Genomic DNA, 24,770 nt, shown 5'->3' on the forward strand with positions numbered 1-24,770 from the left:
AAGGGGAAGACCAGTAAGAGCATGAGAAAGAAGTGGCAAACTCTACCTTGGGTCCAGTTCGTCCCTTCTCGCCTTGCTTGCCTGGTTTTCCTTCTGGACCCTATGGTGAAAACCCAAACCAAGAAAGAAATGAGGCTTACTCAATGGGAAACCCAACAGGTTCTCCCCACGCCCTCACCTCCACTTCACCACATGTCCTACTTTTCCTATGAAAAAAAATACCTAATCCCTCACTATGGACATGAATCTCTAGGTGCCCTGGTGAGTTGGGACTGAGAGAGTTCAGTACCCCAATATGTAACCAAATCATGCTCATAGGCAGGAAAGAACAGACTCCTAGAGGATCAACTTAAGTAGAAAACCCAGTCCCTACACTGGGTACATTGAAGAGGGATAAGGTACAATATGAACTGGAGTGATCAGGCCACCAGATGGGATGGGGAAGAGTAAGGTTCTCCTGTCTCTAGAAAGTCACTCCTCACTCAAAGGTGAACTGGAGACATTTCTTAAGTTTTTAAAGAAAAATCTATTTGCCTTTGCACCAAGTCCAAGGATAGTGGGGGTGGAGGGGAATTTTAAGTCCAAGGTTCTGGTGTATGTGTTTTTACATTGATGATAAAATATTGCAAATAGGCTCTCCTCCCAAATTATATCTCTCAACCCCAGATTTCAGACTTTTCTTCTGAGATGTCTGCAACAATGGTGACATAAAAATCTCTACTAGTTGGCTTGGGTGAGACTATGGGATGAGACCTTCCAAAACCTGACAGATCCTACAGGTGGCCTTTAGCAGAGAGATTTCTGCAGGTCAGGCTCCATGAAGTGTCTTCAAGGCTGACCTCTCTGAGGAGGGGGCCTGACCTCTCCAGCATGAAGCCCAAGAACCAGTAGGTACTAGAACATGGTGCCAGAAGATCAGTAATTCAATCTGGACAGTTATTCAGGAAAAACATGGAATTGGAAGAATGAATGTCATACAAACACATCAGCTTCACAGAGTGAGATCTATAAAAAGCTAAAAAAGACTCTATGATGGTAAAAACCAGTGCCCCTGGGTTTCCTATGTTATAGGAAATCTACTGAACCCAATAGGGATCTAGTGATAGTCAGTGGAAACAACAAAGTCTTTGGCATCAAAAGACTTGTTTGTGGATACTTAGCTGTCCTGTGTTTTAGCTGCATGCCCAGGGACAAGTACTTTATCTCACTAAGTATCTATTTCATTGTATGTAAAATGATGACAAAAATACCTTCTGGAGTGGCCCTCATGGGGCTACAGTGAAGCTGGAATAAGATTACTTATTTGCTAGGACTTCATTAACTCAAAAACCCTACAAGCATATGAGGTTTACTAAAAGATCACCACCTTCTGTGGTACTGGGCAACTTACTTCCCTTTTCCAGGTATCAGTTTGCCGATCTATAAAATGACAAGGCTGGACAGATTGTGAAGGGTTTTAAATGCTAGGCTAAAAAGTTTATATTTTATCCTCTGGGGTTCCCCATGACTCTGTCCTAGACTCTCTTTGTTCTCCCTCTACACTATTTCACTTGGTGATCTCACCAGCTCCCATGGTTTCAAATTTTTTTTAATGCAGATGACTCAGCCCTACCCACTCAGCTTCTAGTCTCACACCTCCAACTGTTATTAGACACCTTGAACTGGATGTTCTGAAAGCATCTTAAAATTAACATGTCCAAAATGCAGCTCATTATCTTTCCCCAAACCCTTTCTTCTTCCTATTACCCTCCCTATTGCTGTCCAAGGTACCACCATGCTCCCAGTCACCCAGGCTCACAACCTACACATCATCCTTGATAATCAGTTGCTAAGCCCTGCCATTTCTACCTTCACGACATTTCTCATATACTTGCCCTTCTCTCCTCTGACACTGTCACCACCCTGGAGCAGGCTCATCATCTCACATCTGGACTACTGCAAAAGCCATAGACCAACCATTGTCTCCCTGCCTCAAGTCTCTCCTCATCTTCCATTCAACTGTCAAACTGATCTTTCTAAGGTGCAGCTCTGACCATATTATTTCTCTCACTCTGGTGACTCCTTATCACCTCTAGGAACAAATATAAAATCTTCTGTTTGATTTTTAAAGCCCGTCCTGACCCAGCCCCTTCCTACCTTTCCAGTCTTCTTATACCTTAGGCCTATCCACATACTCAGATCTGGTGACTTTCATATTGTTCTTCAAGATACTCCATCTCCTGATTTTATATTTTGCTGGCTGTCCCCTATGCCTGGAGCTCTTTCTTTATATCTTCAATGCTTAGCACAGTGTTCTTTGTATCTGTAAAGCTTAGCACAGTATTCTTTGTATCTTTGTAGCTAATGCTGGTACATAGAAGATGCTTCATAAAAGTTAATTGATTGATTTATCCTAGAATGAATTTAGAGCCACTGAGACTTTTGAGTAGGGGAATGACATGGTTAGATCTCTGCCTTAGGAATAAGATTATAGCATCTGTATTAAGGAGGAATTGGAAAGGGAAGCACCTGGAAGCAGAGGGACTGATTAGGAGGCTAGTGTAATAGTCCAGAAAAGAGTTGACAAGGACTATACTGATTGTCATAATAATGTAGATGTGAGACATATTGTGGTGGTAGAAACAACAAGACTTGGCAAGTGATTAAATGTGGGGGGTTGAGGAAATAGTAAACAATGACTCCAAAGTTGTGAACCTGGGTATGGGGAAGGATTGGTGGTGCCTTCTACAGGATGGATTTAGGGGGAAAGCATTCTGTTTTGAATATGTTGAGTTACAGGTGCACAACAGACATCTGGGAGAGATGCTCAGCAAGCAGTTAGAGAGATGTGACTGGAGAAGGCTAGATGTCTAGATCTGGGAGTCATCTACATAGACACATAGTCACCTGCTATTTATGGTACAGTGGAAAGAGCATAGACATTAAAAAGAGGAAACCTTGATTCTAGACCTGGCTCTGCAACCAACTGCCTGCGTGACCTTAGCCAAATCGCCTCCACTTCCTAGGTTTTATTCTCCATACGATGAAGAGTTTGGACAAGATGAGCTTTAATGCTTCTTCTATTTCTAAGGCATGATTTTATTTCTTCCAAGTTGCCAGAGTGACATTTTGTGCATCTTAGCGGGTCACTCTTCTTGGATCTTGGAACTTGGTCACATCTTATCTGCCTTCTCTGCAACTGGGGCAGAACCCAGAGAGAGGCCAGGAGTGGGCAGCTAGTTGAGTCTGCAGAGGTGCCTTCCTGACAGTGGCCCATTGTGCTTGGAAGGTCAGCCCACATCTCTCGGCTAGTGCTGACATCGTCATCTCCAGTTCCCTTGCTGTGTCCTTCTAAAGGGCAAAAGGATACTTTTCTCACTGCCTGCTCTGTCTCTGGGTCCCACTGAGTTGATGCTGAAACAGATGTTGGCCTTTGAAATGTCCTTTGCCTGCCCAGGACTGGCCTTTCTAGATATGGGTCAATCAGAGACTTTCCGATCTCAGTGATGTGTCCCTCTTCCTTTTCATTTTGCCCTGAGGCACTTCTCTGGGACTATTTATTGCCTTTGCTCCATCCCACCCTGGGCTGTGTCTGTTCTTTCTTTTGTTGCCCAAGTGAAAATGAAAGACTTGGCCCCACTTGTTGCCCTCAGTGGTCTAAAATCCAGATTATAAACCCTAAGACATAGATTTATCTGTCACCCCAGTATACAGAGATGAGGAATCACCACCTTAAAAATCTACTACAATCCTTCCCTCTTCTGAACTTTTATGAAGGACTGTGAGTTTAGAAAGCTAATTGACTTGAGGTAAATTTGTACTGCTTTGAGTCTCAGTGAAATAACAAATTAGGGGCCAGTGAAAATGTAATTACCCCTCTAATAGTCAGAAGGAGTTTGACATAAATGGGTCTGTAAGAAGGGCCTTTTGTGACATGTGAGGGACTTTTTCAGTTTGTTTGGGAGAAAAATGTTTTTGGTTGCTGGGAAATGATTTTTGAATATGGAGGGGAGAAAGAGTTTCATTGTAAGACACTGAGCTTAATTTAGGAAAATAGCAAGATCATCATGTTCACAAAATTCAGATGAAAAAAGTCACCAATTCATTTTCTTTCCCATCAGAAGCAGCTAGCATAGTGAATGGAGAAGCAGCCCCCGAGCCAGAAAGGCCTGGCTTCCAGCCCTGACTCTGCCACTGACGAGCTCCACGAGCCTGGATAAGTGACTTAACTCAGTGCTCTAGGCAACTCTGAGATTCAAAGCTGGAGAGAAGGTGCTGATCTCCACTGATCACAGTCCTTTCATCTCATTTGTTTCTCCCCTTTAATTCTTGAGGCAGCTTCAGTGAAGTAGAACCACTTTTCAAATGGGAGTCAAGAGCCCTGGGTTCTAATCCTACTTCTGCTGCAAAGGAGGTATATGCACATTCTTGGAAAAGTCATTTCCCTTCTCTAAGCTCAGTTTCTAGAGGAGGGAAAAGGAGGGGCTTCGACTGCATTCTCTAAAGTCTCTATCAGCTCTACCATTATGCATTCTGAATTCCTTGAGAGTAGAGATTGTTTCATTCTTTTGTATTTTTATCCCCAGCATCTACCAGTTTCTGACATATGACAAAGCACTTAATAAGCATTGGTAAATTGATCGATTGATTCTGTCCCTACCGACCTCATCACCCTAATAAGTTTCTATGAATTCGTTCCCTTACCCTAATGTCAACTTCAGTTAAAGGCATCATCTTTTCCCCAGCCCTCAAACTCTAAATCCAAGAATCACTCTTCTCTGTCTATCTGTCTATCTGTCTGTCTGTCTGTCTCTCTCTCTGTCTCTGTCTCTCCCTCTCCCTCTCCCTCTCCCTCTCTCCCTCTCCCTCTCCCTCTCTCCCTCTCCCTCTCCCTCTCTCCCTCTTCCTCTTCCTCTCCCTCTCCCTCTCCCTCTCCCTCTCCCTCTCTCCCTCCCTCTCTCTGTCTCTGTCTCTGTCTCTGTCTCTGTCTCTGTCTCTCTCTCTCTCTCTCTCTCTCTCTCTCTCTCTCTCTCTCTCTCTGTCTCTCTCTCACCCCACCGATCCTATGCTGTTCAGTTGTGTTGTTTCTACCTTTCTAATATCATTCACACCCAGTCTTTCCTTCCTGCTCCTGCTACAACAAAGCTAGTCTGAGCCTGCATCTCTTTTAAACTGGACCACTTAATATCATCTGCCCTGGCCTTCTTGCCTTTATAGACTACCCTTCTCCAGTTTATCCTCTATGTAGCTAACCATGTAGTCTTTCTAATGAACCAATACGTTCATATTACTCCTCCCCTCAGAAACTTCCAATGGATCTCCATTATTTATTAACAGCTCCTGATGGACATTCAAGGCTCTCACTACATTCTGGCTCAGACTTACTCATTCAAATTCATCTTATACTACTCCCTTTTATGGAGTCTCTATTTCAGACAAATTGGACAACGCTTATCTCCCCCTCTCAGCCTGCCTCTCCTTTTGCTGTGCCTTTGTTCCCACCATGTCCCAGGCCTGGAGTAGACTCCCTCACCACCTCCACCTCTCTCAACTCTGAATGAAAGCCTCCCTTTTTCCAAAGACCTATTTTAATACAATCTTCTCTGACCATCTTCTCTTCTCTCCCTCTTCCACTTTTCCTGCTGTCCCAGGGTGACAATTTACTCTTTTCCTTACACTCTTGGAGCACTTCACCAGGATTTTTCTGGTAAATGATCACACTGTCTCTTGTATCGCAGCTATTGCCATATTTGTCTTTCTTCTTCTACCATTACATTACCAGTCTCCTTTGAGAGAAGGGCTTGTGTTGTATCTATCTTTGTGTTCATAGCAACTAGAGTAGTTCTGTGAACACAAACACTTAATATATGCCTATCATATTGAATGAAAGTGTTTTCCAATGACCAACTCATACTTGTGCACTTGGCACAGAGGCAGGATGTTTGGGTTCTGTTTCTGGTTTTATGGACCTATTGACAAGGTGTCTCTCTCTCCTCTCTCCTCTCTCTTTTCCTTTCTCTCTCTCTCTCTCTGTCTCTCTGTCTCTGTCTCTGTCTCTGTCTCTGTCTGTCTGTCTGTCTGTCTCTCTCTCTCTCTCTCTCACCTTCTTCTTCTTCACTATCAGGCTTTTATCATCTTGGTGAGACCAGGAAGATAAACATATCTCATCTGTACTATATCTCAAAAGGGTCTACAGTATAGTTTCAATTCTCTGAGAGGGAGAAAAACCTACCAAGGGTTGCACAGCATTCTCTAAAGAATTTAGAACCTGAAATTCTCAATTTTTTCACGTAATGGACCTTCCTTTTGGCCAGAGATGCTCCCCAGACAGCAGGGTGATTATTAAATCATGGGAGGTAATTTTTCTCGTCAAATAGAAGATTACAACAACAGATTCTCATGTCAAAAAAAAAGTGATTCAACTAATAAGAATCCAAAGATGATGAGCCAAAACTCAGACTCACGATCAGACACGCGATCTCTCTCTGAGTGCCTCTGGGTCTCCCGCCCTTTCAGCTCACCCCACACAGTGTAGGCTACACAGTTGTTATAACCAGCTACCTCCCCAGGCCAAAAGAATAGAAGGCTGTAGATTTTTTTTCCCAATGAAATATGACTGCTGAGATGGAATTAGCATCTTGGCTGCTTTGCAGTACATATATATGTTTTTTTGAAATGCCAGACAACATTTCATTCCCAGGCACTAGCTGCCCATCAGATTTTATTTTTTTAAAAAATTCTACCATTTCTCAGCTACAGTTCTGGCAAAGAGTCTATCGGAAGCTGAGCTGAGGATTGTTATTATTATTTTAAAACACAGATCAAATGCCAAAGGGATTGTGGCGTTTTGAAATTTGACATTTGAGTCATACCTAATTAACCCTTTCTAATCCACAACAGCCAAGGGTCCAAAGAAAACTGGAGAGCTGCAGAGATGCTTGTATTCTGCTTTAAGGGTTACTGAATGATTTCCACACACATACCATTTGGCTTGATCTTCACAAAAATTGTTTGATAACCAGGCCGACTTTATGGATGAGTAAATCGAGGCTTAGAGGGGCAAAGTGATTTGCCCATGGTCATCTGGCTGGTTTCTTCATTTTGTAAAATGTGAGGAGATACACTAAGTAATTTCTAAGGTCCCTGAGACACAGTATGGTCTAAGAGGAAACAGCAATTTGAAGTCACAGTGTCAGGGTTTAAAGTACACCCCTGCTATGTGCTATCCAAGTGACCTTGGGCAAATCACTTACCTCCTTTGGGGCTTAACTTCCTCGAATATAAAATGAAGAAGTTGGATGAGTTGACCTCTAAGGTCCCTACCAGCTCTATATGCACAATCTTGATTCTTGCCTAAAGTTTTTAGAAAAATGTCCACTTTTTAATGAAATCAGAACTCAAACCTAGTACCCTTGCAGGTTTGGGGAGCGTGGCAATAGGGAGACCCATAAGATTCATTCGCCATGCTGGGGAGGGAATCTTATTTACCAGAAAAGTGAATGTCTGATCCCAGAAAAAATATCCTTGGGAAGACAAGGATCATCAAAGCATTTACTGAATGCTTTTCTGAGAAAAGATCTTTCCAGTGCCAAGATCTGATGGGGCGGGGGAGGGGAGGTTCATAGATGCTGTGTGACTTTAAATAAGTCTGGTCTTAAATGGGTCATCCAGTCCAGGCAGTCATGAATGCACAGAGCACAGTGAATTTGAGGAGGGTAGCAAAGCAAAGGAGAGTAGCCTGTTGGCAAGAGGATTCTCTGAAGATCCCAGTCCCTCCTAAGCTAGACCCTTGGGGATGTCTTCATAAAGGGACAAAGGGGAAAGGGAGTCACTATAAGGAGATATTAATGAAGTGCCTGCTTCTGGACATGGTGAGCCTCAAGGCCTCTTGAGACAGGGCCCTGTGACCACCGCTTTCGAGGCCAGGCCACTGACAAGCCGAGCAGCCAGAACACAGACATGGAAACACACGAGGCTAGGGGAACGTCTCCCTGGCTCCCCTCTCTTGGCACTCCACCATCTAATGGCAGAACTTTCAGATCTGCTTCCAGCCTTTCTGCCCTCCTCTTCTCACATGCCCTCTAGGCTCTCGTCAAGTCTGTCAACTGTTCTCTCAGACATCATACAGTATACCCTGCCTCAGTCGTACCTTCTCTTTTTCTGCCTCCTATTCCCATCTGACAGAGTGGAAACTCATTGAGAGCAGGATGAGTTCATTTCTGCCCTTTTATGCCTAGTGCCTAGATCACAGTAGGTACTTAATGAATGCTTGCTGATTAACTGTTGATCCATTAAGATCGTGTTACAGTCTTCCCAGGACCTTCTCTAAACTCCTGCATGGAATCTGATATTGACATTGCCTCAGTCACAGACTCTCAAAGTTGAAAGGAACTTTTGGGGTCAAGCAGTTTAATGAATAGGGCAGCTACATGGCACAGTTAATGAAGTGCTGGGCCTGGAGTCAGGAAGACTCACCTTCCTCAATTCAAAGCTGGCCTTAGGCACTTACTAGCTATGTGAGCCTGGGCAAGTCACTTAACCCTGTTTACCTTAGTTTCCTCATCTGTAAAATGAACTGGAAAAAGAAATGGCACATCACTTTAGGATCTTTGTCAAGAAATCCCCAGATGGAGTCATAGAGTTAGACACGATTGAAACAACTGAACACAACAAAGTCCAGCGAGTTACCTCCAACACACAACCTGGTGGGCATTCAGAGAAGGCTCATCAGGGTAGGGAGGAGACTGGAGGCCACATCATAGATAAAGATCAGCTTAAAGACCTGAAGATGTTTAGTCTAAAGAAGAGAATACTTGGAGCAAGGTGGGGGGTGGAGAGAGATATGATCACTGTCTTCAAGGACTGAAGTTCTGCTTTCCCCCAGAGAGCAGGAGAGACAATAGACAGAAATTATAGAGAGGCAGATTTAGGCTCAAAGTAAAGAAAAAATTCCTAAGAATCAGAGCTGTGGAATGACCTGCCTTGGGAGATAATGGGTTTCCCCTCTTTGGAAGTCTCCAAGTGAAGGGTGGATGACTCTCTGTCAGGGATTTCTGCAGAGGCAATTCCTCTAAAAGTACAGATTGGACTAGGTAATCTCTAAGGTTCCTGTGAACTCTGAGATTTTGTGATTTTGTGACATTTCCAACAGGAATTATCTGAAGAGTATTCCCTTCAGCCTTTGCTTAGAGGTGGCTAGCTTCTGTTAAGGGCTATTTCCACCACTGCCCACTCTACCTTTAAACAGTTCTATGAGGAAGTGGGTCTTTACAAACAACTGGAATTCACTTTCCCCCACCTTTCACCCACTACTCCCAGCTCCAAGCCCTCTGGGGCTAAGAGGGCTATCTAAGTCTAATCTCTCTCTCTCTCCCAGGAGAGCTCTTTCAAATAAAAAGACAGCGATGATATATATTCCTCCAATTAGCCTCTCTTGTTTTGTTCCCTAATTACATTGCTACTAAACCATAAGCTTTTTGAAGGTTTTTTTCTAGATTCCCCTATGCTATGGACCTTGCACATAGGAGGTACAGAGTGCAAAATAGTTGAATGAATAAATGAAATCCATCATGAAACAACTTGCCATGTCTCAGACTTAGATTAAATCACATCTATTAGGTACAAAGTAGGGCAGAATGTTTCTCATACTGTAATGCGGACGGTCCCATCTCCTTCCACAGCCCCAATGGGAAGCCTTATAACGGGGTGCTGATTTTTAAAAAATGGATAGAATACTGAATTTGGAGCCAGGAGAAGATCGGGGTTACAATTCTACCTCAAATACCAACTGTAGAACTCTGGGCAAGTAATTTTGCCTCTCTGGGCCTCACATTCCTTATAGTAACATGAGGGTTTTGGACTAATCTCCAAGGTCGCTTCCAGCTCTAAATCAATCATTCTAGGATCCTATCCATAAGGCTAACTCATCCCCTTTCTTTAAGACATTGTTGGATTGAAGTCTTTGACTAGTTGGCTTGTTGAACAAATCAACATAGTTAGCCTCAGGCCAATTTGACTGGTATCCTGTTGTGACCTGGAGAAAGCACAGTGTACTATGATGGCAGAATGTCAGTCTATAGACCATGCCAAGAGAGTTCAAACGCCCTCTTGGATCTCTTGGCTTGACACCAGTTGTTTTCACTCAAGTACAGCCAGAAAGAGGGAAAGAGACCCATGCAGACGAACGCAGAAGTGACAAGGAAACAGGCAGATTGGCTTTGTTGACTCACCCGGACCCCTGTGACGCCAGGATAGCCAGGGGGACCTTCTTTGCCCTTCAGGCCTTCTTTGCCTTTCTCTCCTCGCTCGCCATCTGGGCCTGGCTCACCCTTGTCTCCCTGGGAAAGGAAAGAGCTATCAGCTTACCCAAGCCAATGCAACATGAGGATACTGCCACATGGAGGGGGAGAGTTAGGTGCCCTACGACCCATGATTTCATGTTCCATCTTCAAAACAAAAATTGAGTCATGTGGAATTACAGCAGCCATGTCAGCTGAGAAAAAGAGTAATAATTTAAATGTCCTTGGCCAGGCAGAGGGAGCCGTCCAGTTGGGGTATGAGGACATTGAAGAAATGGGAGGGGGGAGAATCTTCAAACACTACTCTCCTGTGCTCGTCCCATGGACCCAGTGGCTTCTTCCCAGGCAGAATGAGATCAGTTTTGAGCAGGACCAAGGTTTAAAATTAACCCCTGACTATTCTCCCCATCTTAAATATGCCTTAGCTCATTTATGAATGTGTTCTGATTTCTGATGACCCAGAGATGTGGGAGAGATAAATCATTTTGTCAGACCATAGAGATAGGTTGCTTTATGCCTGGAAAGACTTTTCCGTGGCACTATCACCCCCCAATCTGGGCCATCCTCAAACATCAGGTGTAGCCTAACCCACTGTAGCGATATGAGTAATAAGGGTCCCCATGCCAAAGAACAATCTCACAGGCAATTGGGAGCCCTTTTCATTACCATTGGGGATATTTATCTCAAATAGAGGGTGACAGGCCTGCCACTGAGATCTGACATGTGGTCTGACAACTGGAGACTGGCTTAGAGAAAACTAAGAGGAAGTGGCATGAAGTTATGGCAGTTTAAGGAAGGTGGCTGATGATCAAGGGGGTGTTCATGTAGGGGGAATTATTCTTCTTGGTTGGTTTAGAGTTTCTTCATCTGTGGCAAGAGGGGAAAAAGGGGATGATGCCTAAGACTTCTTCTAGCTCTAGTACTGTGTGAACTTCTAAGGCCCTGGATGGCTACTATGAATGGTCCATATGAGCCCTGGAGGTCTCCATGACCTTCTTTCCTAGATACAGAGCTCCTTGTACTTCCTCTTTTCAGATGGGTTCTGAGTTTCAGCCTGTAACTGGGGAATAGTAAGCGCTTACATAGTTTACACAGGGTCTGAGCTCATGACCTTGGCCTCATTAACATTACTGAAGCTAAAGGACTAGGAAAACAATTTAGACAGTAACAACAACATTGTAAAGGCAAACAGCTTTGAAAGACTTTGGAACTCTGATAAATCCAGTTACCGACAAAGGTTCAAGAGGACACGAGATGAACCACAACACTCACCTCCTAACAGACCGACTCAGTATGCAGAATGAGACCTACATTTTTGGGATATGGCCAAGAGGAGAATCTGCTTCACCTGACTGCATATTTGCTACAAAGGTTTTGTTCTTTTTCTCTTTTAAACTGAGAGGATAGGGTGGAAGGACAAGAAAATAGATGCTTATTAAATGAATATGAATTACAAATTTTTAAAAGGGAACCCCCCCCCCCCAAATTACTGAAGCTCACTGGTCCCCTGACATAATTGTGACAAAACTGTGGATACTCAGGAGCCATATGGACTGAAAGCTAAGTTAGGGATACTACCTAGGAAAACTGGGAAAATAGAAGAAAAGACTAAGACTCGAGAGGCAAGAGAACAACTCTTTTCATCCTGGATCATGGTGAAATGAAAGGATAGGATGCTAGGATGGAGACCAAATAGAAAGAGGCGTGGCATAGTGACTGAAAGAACGCTGGACTTCTAGACAGGAGACCAGGCTCCAAATATCTATTGGACCTTTCCTAGATGTGAGGCTAGACAAATTACTTTGCCTCTCTGTGCCTCAGCTTCCCCACCTATAAAATGGGGGTGCTATGTTCACTACACAGCTGATGGGAAAGCACTTTGTAAACCTCAAAGCCCTAATTGAAATGTCTGTTACTACTTAGGGGAGAGCCCTGAGGATTACACTAATTGAAAGGGAATTGCTGTTCAACTAATGACGTGTGATGAGAGACTGAGGCCCAGTAGAGGCACCGTCTGGGGAGAAGAAATTCTGACTGACAGAAGACTCTTCAGGCTGATATTTACATCATCAGATGCTGATGTGAAAAATAATGCAACCGTATTACAACAGACTTTTATAAATCCCACCTTCAATTTCACTGACAGCGTCATTGCAACCTTTCTGAGGTGGTGAGTTGGGGTAAGTATGAACATCAGATCATACAACAAGGACCCAAAGACAGTTGGAAGTCTTTCCAAGAACATGCTTCTATTAGTAGCTTTGAAAGCTGGTACTCGAAACTCCAATGCTCAGCTGAGTACTGGTCCCACCAGGCTACCTAGCCTGCCACAGCAAGATTCAGTATTTTTCAAAGAACTATCCCCCAAGAGAAGTCAGTTGGGCTTCCAGGACAGACACCTGGAGAATGAAGTTGGTGGGCTCAGATACAGTAGTACTCCCTTGGCTCTTGCAGCTTGCCTGAGGCATGAAATGCCTGGAATTGAGAGAGTGGGGCCAGGGCTCTGGAACGCTAGGATTCCAACCTGAGACTGGGAGCCAGGAATTTCATGATTGATTCCTGCCTGGGGGATTTCTGGAATGCAACAGGGTGGGGGAGAAGGCAAAGGGAGGGATGTGTGGCTGGCTTCTTTTCTGCTCCCAGAATTCTAGGTCAGAAGATGCCATGTAGTGATTCTTCCAGAATTGGGAGAGAGGAGACTAAGAGACCCTTATATGAAAACAGAGACAGAGGGAGGCTGGAATGATAACCCTGCAGGATGGGAGGACTTGACATCTCCTGGCCAGTCAGAAAATATTCAAGCTAAAGGGCCTGGGGGAGACCAGAAATCTTAGGTGTCACTTAGGAATCTTGGGCGCATAAATGAAATTTTTGGAAAGCCAAAAAGACACGTCAGGAGTGTTCTGCTCAATCCTATAGGGCTCAGGAGCAGACCAAAGGGAAACAGTCACCCAAAGACCTATTCATCAGCAAAAAAAGGAGGATTAGCAGGGTGGATTCAGTTAGGAGTTAGAAGACTTGGGTTTGAATCCCAGTTGTGCTCTCACGACCATATTACCTTGGGCAAATTCTTTAACCTTTCTGAGCCTCAGTTTTCCCTCATGTAAAATGTAGAAAGTTAGATTAGTTGATCTAAGTTTCTTTCTAATCCAAAGTCCTGGGACCCAATTAGAAGTCTTCAGGAAGAATGGAGATGAGAAGACATGGAGGATATTGAATGAACAAAGACAACTTCACTGTGATGCAAGAAATAGGAACAGTGCTATGGAAAGGAGACCAAGGCTGTTGACCAAGCTCAGAAGAAGGGATTGCCCTATTTGTAGCTTCAGATTCCTTAATAGAGAGGCAGACTCCAATTCCAAGAGACTAGACACAGAGGCTTCATCTAAAAACATCTGGGTATTTGCTTATGATCTGAAAATAACTTGATGTGGTTTTGAAAATCTGGTGCACCCAGAACAGATGTGGGCTTGTTCAGACTCTTCTGTTGGGAGAAGAGAAGATTCTCCTGCCTATTCTACAACTGGAGAAGAGTTGGCTGAACTATGACAAAAGAACTGGAGCCCATTTGGACCTTAGTATCCTAAATCAGAGCTCTTCCCCTTCATGTCTCAAGAGCAAGTCAGTTGCTGGCCACTGGTTTTAGGATAATGTGGTCAAAGAGGAGGAAGAGGAGAAGGGTAGGAGGAGTCAGTGAGCACCTGCCAGAAACAGCTATGTAACCACCATGACACTGAGATCACCCAGGAGATAGCATTCCCAGAGAGTTTGGAGAAGGCAAAAAGTAAGAGTTGAGGCAGTAAGATTTCACTGTGGTTGAAGTTAGAAGACCCTTAAATTCCAACTCAGCTGCTTACTACCTGTGTTACTGGGAAGACACTCAACCTCTCTGCGCCTCAGTTTCCTTTTACATAAAAATGAAGAGTTTGGGTTAGATGATCTCTACAGTTCTTCCCACCAATAAATCCTCATGCCCTGTAATACCATAGGAGAAAACTGAAGCTTATTGAGTCTGCTTCTGGTGACATGATAGAAAGGGTCCATCTGTCTTAGAAGATTAGTTCAAGGGACATCCCTACCTCCCCAAACCCATTTCACCATATACCTTCAGACCATCAGGTCCAGCTGGGCCACCATCTCCCTCCAGCCCTGTTTCTCCCTGTGGAAATAAGAACAATAATAGGTTGCACATATAGGGTACTTATAATTATACACATTATCCCATTTCTTCTGAACAACTCTACGCAGTAGATACTGTAAGCACTGTTATCCCCATTTTACAGAGGAGCAAATTAAGGCTTTTGAGAGATGAAATGATTTGCCCATACAAGTGACAGACCTAGGCCTTGAACTCAGTCTTAGGGACTCTTAGTCTGCTGTTCAGGCCATCAATCCATGCCTAGAAATAGAAGAGACTGTGTTAGGGAGAATACATCTTCTTCTGTGAAGTCATCTCTATCTCTAGTTCTGCCCCAAGACATACTCCCCAAGCCAGGACCCCTTCTCCCTATTGCCACCCATGCTTCCTCAAAGACCAAAAGCTGGTGTATCAGTCACAGCTTTAAGTTCATTTATCTAGCCATTGGAGAATGACTCCAATATACCCTTCAAGGAGTTACTGGTAGAATGCAGAAACAGATTCCCCCAAATAAAATCACACTCTTCCCAGGAACTCTGGGCAAATCATTTCCCCTCTGTGGACTCTGGTTTCCACTCCTCTGAAATGAGACTGTTGGACTGGATGACCTTGAAGGGTCATCAACATCTCCTCTCCCTTTTTTTGGCAGAAGGGATGACAGGACCCATGAACTGGAATAGGGAATACTCAGTAAAGAAATGCTTTCTACCAATGCAGACTAACAGCTGCTTGGCAACTTAGAACTTTAGGGACTTATCAGGGACACTGAGAGGTCACACATGGTCACACAGCCTATACATGTCAAAGTCAATACTTGAGTCCAGGTCTTGCTGACTCCAAGGCTGGCTTTCAAAGCTGTGCTAGCAATGGGCTCCCTTCCCAAAATATACATCAAACACACTTTTAAGTTTAATTTGCACTATTAACATTTTCTCCATCATACTTTCTTAAGTCTAGGTAATCAGAAGAATAATAAATCATGACCTAATTTGTAGCATTTACTGATTTTTAACATGTAAATGCTTATACTGACAATTTAAATGAGATCTCAAAAGCCAGTATGAGCTGGTCCCAGCATGCACCTGAATCTCTGGTCACCAACATGTCCCATCTAGCTTTAAGGGTATGTGTCTTGTTACGCTTTTCCTCTATGTAACTATGTCTGGAGACACAGGTTCCAGAGCTACTAGTAAAAGAACTTGGCTTTTTCTCCACCTCTGGAATTCTCCCTCCCTCTTACCCTTTCTTCACCCTCTCCTTAATATTCTATGCTCAGAGTGAAAAATGAATCCGTTAATAAGTACTTTGTTTCTTGAGTAGTCTTTTGAGAAGTTAAAAAAAAACCATAGAAGAAACACCCAACCATGCAAAGGCATTTAACATACTGTACTGTACAGTCATCTATCAGTCCCACTGAGCATGACTACAGTCTTTGTTCGCTTGTTTAACTCAAACACACTCTCTTCTGCTTCTGTGCATGGGAATTCCTTTGTGAAAGTAAATGCCAGTGTACCCTAGGCTGGGACTCAATCTTAATGATGTCTATGACTTTGACGGGGAGCATCACCACCTGCTGTGGCTACATTCATGGATCTTGGGCTTGAAGAGTTGGGCTCCAAGTCAGGATAGATTAAAATCAGCCATGCTAAATTAGTTGAGCTGGTAGCAGCCCAAGGATCAACAGGGAGCTGTTAGAGGCTGGGTCCTTGCTCTTTGAAGAGTCAGATATCATTATGGAGCATAGAAACAGGCAATGAAGAGCAAACTACAGCCCAGATCTTCCTTATGTAAAATCAGAGTGATTGTGTTTTTTTCTTGAAGGATTGGTAAGGAGAGGAATGAGTTAGAAGAGAATCCCAAATTCAGGGCTGATGGTCACCTTAGAGATATTCTAGAGCAACAGTCTCTTTTAACTTTGGAGGAACTGGGTTCTAGAGCAGGTCCAATCTCGTTTCAGGTCACACAGTTGGATGGTAGAAGAGCTGATATGAAAACTAAGTCTTCTGATGACTAGTCCACTGACCTTTAGACTACACAATACTGTCTTGGGGATAAGAAGGATATTGGCTTCTACTTACCCGCTGACCAACCAGACCTTGCTCTCCAGGGATGCCCAAAGGTCCAAAATCGCCCTATGAAACCCAAACAGTGTCATGGAGACAAACTTCAAATTCCTATCATTTACACCAACGTTCCCTTTCCCCTGTCCCACTAGTCATAAGCCTCCCATATTTTCCAGTAGTCAGATTAATCCTTGCTCCTTTATTTGTACCAATGAGGGACCTGGAGTCTGGGATACTCCTCTTTATCAATCATTTATTAAGTGCCTACTACATGTCAGGAACTATGGATGCAGAAAAAAATGAAATCATTCCTTCCCTCAATGAACTTCCATTCAACTGGCAGAGAAAATGTACTTACATTTAAGTATTTATAAAATAAATACTTGGTAACGTTTTGGGGGAACCATTGGGATCTGGGGTAGATAAAGAAAGCTCTAATGAAGGTGGTGGTATTTGAACTGAAATTTGATGGAAACTAGAGATTCTCCGAGGTGGTGATGAGGAAGAAGTACAATCCAGGCATGAGGGACAGAGCCTATATAAAGATGTGGAGGCAGAAAATGGAACGAAGGGCAAATGAATGATCATAGAGACAAAAAGTTTTTTCAGAATATGTACCAACTAAACAATCAACTCTGCACTGTGTCCCAAAGGACTCTAGCTACCTGCTCTTTCACTGATGGTTCTATAGCCCAGTTGACCTTCCCAGGGCCTCTCTGGGTAGACTATAAGCTCCTTGTGGGCCAATTCCAGAAAAGCAGTATAGGGAGTCTTCTGTCATCTCTGAGCAGAGTCAGGCCAATGAAATGACAGATCCAATTCCTTGCTTTCTTGTGGTTGGTGGTATTTGGCTATCACTAAATGTGTCTTCAAAAAAGTTCTTTGCAGAGGCAGAGTCAAGATGGTGGAGTGAGAGCAACTACTCACCTAAGCAAAAAATCTGAATGAATTTTGGAGGGGCAGAATCCCATAGAAGACAGACTGTGGCAGATTCACAGCCTAGGACAGACTGGAAGGTTGATGGGAAGGATCTGTTGTGCAGGGCTGGAGCAGCACACAGCACACAGTGCACAGGCTGTACCAGTGCATTCCCCACTGTGGCAGGGCCCGGCAGGAAGTCCCGGGGTGGTCTGAGCAGCAGCTGCACTACGGAATCTTGGGCATATCAGCCCAGGAAGAGAATCCAGTGGAACCGAGTGAGTGAGAGCCACGGAGTCCCAGGTATCTGCAGTGGCTACCCCTGAGACTATCAGCCTGAAGATTAAATGCCTATAAGTCACCTACTTGAACTACCGGGAGCCGAGATGGCACAGTGATTGGTAAATCCTCTCCTCCTCCACTTGTTGAACTTGAAAGAACCATAAAATATTTCCCCAGAATATCTTGGAACAGTGGGAGCAGCAGAAGGGGTAAACTGTCTCTTAGACCGTCAGGCTAGAAAGATTGCTAAGGAGGGTCACTCTTGCTGTGGCTGAAGGGGATCAGTGCAGAATCAGAGCTGTCTCAGACAGCCCCACCTCAACAAACCAGGAGAACCTCCTGAGCCCAGGGGGAGGGTGGGGTGGGGTGGGATAAAGCCAGCAACTGCCAACACCAAGACCCCAGGTGTGCCTCAGCACCCCAGGGGAATCGAGAAGACATTAGCACAGATGTGATCACCAATCACTGAGCTTGCCTCTGCCCTAGCTCAGCAGAGGAGACCTTCTGTGGCCAGACTGCCCCTCCCCCACATTTAATGAGGTAGCTCCAGGGTAACTGCAGGGAAATTCAAAAACACTTCATCAGACCTCTGCTTTCCAACACCAGCCAGCTCAGCCCCAGGTAAGCTGCATCATTTTAGCTTCTAGCTGAAAGAACCAGAGGTCACAACGCACAAAGCCTCAAGTTTCAGGCATAAGAACTATGGGACAGAACCCCCTGTGCCCCAGATGCAGAGATTTACTTTAAAAACCAGGAAAAGGTGTGCCATAAGAAATGATGAACAAGAAGACTTCAGAGAGGCCTGGAAGGACTTATATGACCTGATGCTGAGTGAAAGGAGCAGAACCAGGAGAACTTTATGCACAGCAACAACCACAGTGTGTGAGAGTTTTTTCTGGTAGACTTAGATTTTTGTAATAACACAAGAACTTCTTACCAAAAAAAAAAAAAAAAATCCCAATGGAGGATCTCAAGGCAAAATGCCTGCCACACTCAGAGAGAGAAATATGGAAGTCACTCACATATTGTAGCAGATCATATTTGTGTATGTGTATGTGTTTGTGTATCATGTTCTGATTTGTTATACGATTTCTTTCATTTATCTTAGTCTGACTACATAGCATGACTATAGTGAAAATATACTCAATAGGAAAGTATATGTAGAATCTATACAGAATTGTATGCAGTCGTGGGGAGGGAGGGGGGGAGTGGGGGGTAGGTGGGGGGGATAAAATCACAATTGTATGGCAGTGATTGTTAAACATTACAAAATTAAAAAAAAAAAAAGAATTACATCTAAAATAAACTTGACACGTGAAAAAAAAAAAACCAGGAAAAGGGTGATTATCATGAGTAAGAAGCAAAACAGAAAAGAAAGGACCATAGAATCTTTCTATGGGGACAAGGGCCAAAACACAAATACTAAAGAGGTCAGCATTGAGACCATACTCTCATCTGAAACTTAAGAAGGGAATATGAACTGGTTGCAAGCCCAAAAAACATTCTTAGAAGAGCTGAAGAGAGATTTTAAAAGCCAAATTAGAGAAATAGAAGTAAAACTGGCCAATGATTTTAAAAATATGAAAAAAGAAATCACAGAAGAATTTAAAAGGAAAATTGGACAAATGAAAAAGGAAGCATAAAACCTAACAGGGAAAACTGGGCAAATGGAAAAGTACAAAAACTAACTGGAGAAAATAACTCTTTAAAAGGAACAATTGGACAGGTGGAAAAGGAGAAGCAAAAGCTAACTGAAGAAAATAATTTGATAAAAATATTAAAATCGGGCAAGTACAAAAGTTCTTTGCAATTATTTTGGTTCATTGTTCTTATCTTTTGTAACTCTTTTGTGGGGGGAGCAAGCAAAGAAAAATGCTCCTCTTGCCCATAGGTCTGGATTATTCAAACTGAGGACAGTCTTAAAGAGGAAAAAATGGCAGTAACCTGAACTAGGTGGTAGAGTTCTCATATGAGTTTCCTCATGCCAAATTTTATTTGTAAATCAAACATATGTACATATATATGTATATATGTTAAAATTTGTTTTCAATGAGCCACTGAGCAACCTATTATCCTGCCATGAAGTGTAACTCAGTGACTATGAACAGAGTAACTGATAGCACTGTTCCTAGACTTAGAGCTGGAAGAGATCACAGATACTCTCAAGTCTAACCTCTCCATTTTACAGACGAAGAAACTGAGAGGTTAAGAATCTTGCCCAGGATCACACAGATAAAATGTATATGGGAAAGGATTTGAACTCAAGTCTTCCATACTCCAAGCTCAGCACTCTATCCACTATGCCTCCAAGCTGGTTTTTCTTCTGCACATAATATTTTTATAAGACACTCAAAGCTGTGTCAATTTACTCCCCTATGGCTCCACTCCCCATCTTTGAACCTTTTCAAGTCAAACATCTTCCTCTCTGGCCACCATTCTCTGCTATGTGTTGTCTCCCCCATTAGAATGTGAGGAGTTGTCTTTGTATTTGTGCCCCACTGCTTAGCATGATACTCAGCACCTAATAGGTGCCCAATAATTGCTTTTTGTTCATTCATTCATTCATTCATTCATTCATTCATTCATTTATTCACTCATCCATCATTTCATTTGTAGAACTTTGAGATGACAAAATTGGAGATGAGTTAAAGAATGAGGGCCTGAGAGAGAAAATAGTTGTGCAAGGCTGCTGGTCAAGTGTATATAGAATCCCCTCTCTTCTCTCTCCATCCTCCAGGCTGCAACCCCTGATGATTCTCAGTGATGGAGTTAAGGCTCTTTGCTACCCATGGCCCTGGTATCTCTTTCCATGCAAGTAAAATGAAATTTGAGGTAGGGTTGAGAAGAGAAATGGCTTTTCTCCAGCCTGGAAGGCTTTGAGTCCCATGCTTTATATCCTCAAAACTCCCTCTATTCTTGGGATCCTGCAACAGCCTGATCTTCCTGTTTCCTCTGCTTTTACACTACAGGACCCAGAGCTAGAAGAGACCTCAGAGATCATTTAGTCCTTCATTTTGGCAGGGGAGGGAAACTGAGGCCCAGAGAGGGTAAGGGGCTTGCCTAAGATCACAGTATTCAAATCCAGGTTTTCAGACACTAAATGTGGTGTTCTTCCCATTAAACCACACCTCCTTTTTTCCTTTCTCTCAGGTCCCACTACTTTCAGGTGTTCATAGCCTCTCCTGGGGTCTAGACTCCAACAATACCCTTACCCTGAGCCAACATTCCTTATCAACTTCACAGGAACTGTGAGGCACAAGTTTCTTTCTCAATTCAGAGGTCTTCCCCCATCCCCTCCAGGTGAGAGGCCCTCAATAGCCAAGTGGATCAATAGAGGTTTGTTCCCTAGGCAAGTAATTAGGGGCACAGGATAGAGCAGGAGGTAGGCGAGGGAAGTGGGTGGGTACAGAGTTAAGATTCAGATTGAGTATCAGCATCAGAAGATAAAGTAGATTTAGAGATGTATCAGAAGGTCAGTCTGCCAGAACAAACATGAGAGAAGAGAGATACAGAAAAGTGTGTGAGAGCCTAGTTAGGACAAGCTGAATTACACAAAGTCCCCTCTGGTCCAGAGCTACTCAGCTGGCTCAGCACAATGCTTCCTGTTTTCACTAGGTTGCTAAAAAAGATAGATATTTCTTTTCCTGGGGGTGGGGGGTGGGGGGACAGTGGTGGCTGTTAGCATCTCAATCCCATCCAAAACCTGGGCACATTGGTTGCTGTAGGATTTAGAACAGGGAGGGACCTCAGATTATTTAAAGCATGAAAAGCTCTTGGAATAGATGTAACCCATCCTTTGAGCCCTGCCAAAAGGCTTGGACAGGGAGCCAGAGGGCTAGGGGCTGTCTGATGGTGGACAGTTCTTTTGGACCCTCCCATGTCTCCTTCCCCCGCCCCCCTTCCCACAGTATTCTTTAAGTTCCATGGACATTTTGGACATGATCTGGGGGCAGGCTATCCAGAATGTTGCTGACTCTGACTTAGCTAAGATCAAGTCCAAAACCCCCTGGGAACTCAAGGAATGCTTGGGCAGAGGGTGGGGAGGGAAAATTTGGCTTTTGGGCAAGCCTTTTTTGGGGGTGGGGTGGGGAGAGGAGCTCAAAAGGTGGGTTTCAGTAGATTATTAGTATAGAGGAAATCAGAGCTGGGAGGAATCTTAGAGACCACCAGGGTCAACCAGATCATTTTACAGATGAGGAAAATTGAAGCCCAGGCAGGTAAAGGGATTTGCCTGAAGTCACATAACTAGTAAGCAGTAGAGATGACATCTGAATTTGGGTTCTGTGGGTCCTGGAAGCTTTAATGGGTTTGACCTATTCAAGTGAACTTAAGAAAAATTAAAATAAAAATGCAAGCATTGGAACACGCCAAAATGGGCTCCCATACATTCAAGGCTCTGAGGTGAATGGAAGGGCAGTGAAAGCTGGGGTTTCCAAATGGTGTCCCAACCAGGCTCTGGGTGTTTCCCCAAGGCTTCTCTCCTACATTCCAATTGCAGCTGCCTGAGAAAGCTGAGTGGCCCCTGGAGATGATTTCCTTGTTTTCTCTCTGGGGTTCCCAAGATTCTATTACCCTACTCATGGATAGGGTAAAGCTGAGGAAAAGCCCAGTCTCTCCTGTGGGGCACCAGAGCAATCAACCCTGGAAGGCTGATAGAAGCCAATGACTCTTGGGAACTGTGGGGCCCTGTAGCACAGCCCAGATCCCTTTTCAAAAGGCATGTCCCAGGCATTACAGTCAGCCAGTGACAAACAAAGACCTCTGTTCTCCTGGTCTTGGGGTGGGGGTGGGGACAGGGCAGGGGAGACTAAACTGTGGATTCCACTTACCTTCATCCCAGCTTCACCTGGAAGGCCAGGCTCTCCCAAAGCACCAGGGGGTCCCTGCAAGAAAGTTTTGTTGTAACTATGCCAGAGCTGACCACCAGCAGGGAGGGGTGAAGAGAGGAAGCCTGGCCCTCCACACCCCCTTAGGGAAGTACTATTGTTCACCTGCTTCAGCTCAATAGACAGGGATGGAGGGGAGATCTCAGAAAAGACAAAGGAGGGAAGATGCTGTTTCTGCTGAGACTGTGGTCTCCAAGAAGAATCACCGGAAAGTCAACTCTCTCAATCTGGGTTCTAGCCCTAGCTCTACCATCAACTCACTGTGTGGTCCTAGGCAGGGCCCTAACCTTTCCGAGCACCTCTGGTAAAACTTACACTGGCTCTCTTTGGGGGTCCAAGGACATGGGATGGGAGGATAAAGGATCCTGTGAAGTCCTTGGAGCTCTTAGGAGAAAGGCAGCTATGTCCTCCCATGGCATGATCACTGCTGCCCAGGGTTATTAATAGAGGACCTCACCCAGGCGGTAGCCAAAGGGGACCAGCAAGCCAGCTGAAAACACACTTTGGAAGGCAGGATAAATAAACCTTGAAGGCAAACTGAGGGAGTGACTGACAGGTAGAAGGACAACAACACTGGACCTGGCCTCTTGTGCCCCTAAGACCCAGGGTGAGCCTCAGCTCACCTAGCTGTGCCACTTCCTCTTTCTCTGAGACTCAGTTTTCTCATCTGGAAGATGGAGGTAATCACATGCTCACTACTTACTTTGAGGGTTGTTGTGAGTGTAGCACCCCCTTCGGGGCATGGGGCAAGTCTCTTGTAAAAACCTCTGGGTGCAGCAACAGAAATGAGACACGTTTGCTTTGTAACTGAAGAGCTATTCCCCCAGCCCCTTTCTCTTTAATCTAGCCCCTGGGCCTGGTTATCAGATCAGAGGAAGATCAATCTCAACTACGAGGAGCTCCAAGGAGACATCAGTTTGTAAGCACTGTGCCCTTCTCCACAGCAGGCATCAGGCTTCCTGATGGGGGTCCCATGGAAGAAGACTGTTTTCAGTGGTATCAGAACCACAAGAGGAGTGGTAGTTTCTTATCTGAGAGAGCCCCAACACTCTTCTCTTTTTCTTCCTAGAGGTTGGAAGGCATGGGCTCAGTCACTGGCGGGGGGGTTATGGGGCCATACTCCCCACTGTGACAACACAAAAGGCTTTCTGGGCATCAGAACATAGGAAGGAGGACCCATGCCAGGCCATGTGTGATGAGAGTTTAAGATGAGTACAACCTAGCCGAGCCCAGAAGCTGCTTGGAGGCAGGCTGGGAGCTGAGCTCCCCATTCGTGTGGTTTACCACATTAAGAGCCTTTTGGCAGGTCTGGGATGGAAAATCTTGTGATTCACCCAACTATGGGGGAGGGAGGGTTAGGAATCTCCTGATAGCTGAGCTTTAAGCTGAATGAGTACATCCATTCTCTTTGAGGTCGAGCAAAAAGATGACAGACAACCAACCCCAAGGGATGAGGGCTCTGCTTTGGGGAGCTGGAGTGTGTTGGAAAGGACCCTAAGTTCTGTGAATCTCAATTATTTCTCTGTCTTATTGCCAGAGTTCTATACTGCAGTAAAGTTCCCATAAGTCAAATAAGGAGAGAAATGCCTCCTCCCATTTTTGGTGAAGGAAAGAGAGGCATTGAATAGTGAGAGGATCATAAGATCTTAAGTTAGAAGGGACCTTGGGGAGCATTAGTCCAACACCCTTGTTCACAGATGCAGAAACTAAGGCCCAGAAAGTTTGAGTGGCTTGCCCCAAACCACAGCCAGAATCTTAATTTAAGTCTTGTAACGCCTATGTTCATTGCACAAGGTAAGGCTGCCTAGTTAGGTAAAGTCAGGAAATAGATCTAGGAGTCTTTATCTCCTTCCCTGAACTCATCTTTTCTCTCATTTTGGGGTAATTGCTATTTTGACACCACAGTAGTGAGGCACTGAAGCAAAGCTATCTTCTATAGCTCTCCAGCTATTCTGGATTCTAGTCCTGACTCACTAACTCACTGTGCATATTTGAGCAAGTCTCTTAAATTTTCTGTGTCCTTTCTGTAAAAAGGGGATGGGGAGAATGGATCTAGTATATGGAAAAAAAGAAGCAGGATAGTTAGAGGTCACAAAACTCCTCGTAGGTTACAGTGGGAGAAAGAGAATAGGATTTCCTTCAGTTCAGATGACTGACCTCTGAACTCACAGTAAGCCCTTTTGGGAATTCCCAAAGGCCTGGAGAG

General features: G+C 44.2%; 1 protein-coding gene across 3 annotated transcripts in view; it reads right to left on the reverse strand.

Moving 5' to 3' along the window:
* COL27A1 (collagen type XXVII alpha 1 chain) overlaps positions 1 to 24,770 on the reverse strand; it is a 242,942-nt gene that overhangs the window by 41,505 nt on the left and 176,667 nt on the right. For all 3 annotated transcript variants that reach the window (XM_072632427.1, XM_072632426.1, XM_072632425.1), the window contains exons 34-38: positions 22,508 to 22,561; positions 16,494 to 16,547; positions 14,383 to 14,436; positions 10,209 to 10,316; positions 47 to 100 (exon numbers count right to left, since the gene is read on the reverse strand). In XM_072632427.1, the coding sequence (XP_072488528.1) occupies positions 47 to 100; positions 10,209 to 10,316; positions 14,383 to 14,436; positions 16,494 to 16,547; positions 22,508 to 22,561 (324 nt within the window). The remainder of the gene's footprint in view (positions 1 to 46; positions 101 to 10,208; positions 10,317 to 14,382; positions 14,437 to 16,493; positions 16,548 to 22,507; positions 22,562 to 24,770) is intronic.

Source organism: Notamacropus eugenii, chromosome 1, assembly GCF_028372415.1.
Source record: "Notamacropus eugenii isolate mMacEug1 chromosome 1, mMacEug1.pri_v2, whole genome shotgun sequence".
Taxonomy (NCBI): domain Eukaryota; kingdom Metazoa; phylum Chordata; class Mammalia; order Diprotodontia; family Macropodidae; genus Notamacropus; species Notamacropus eugenii.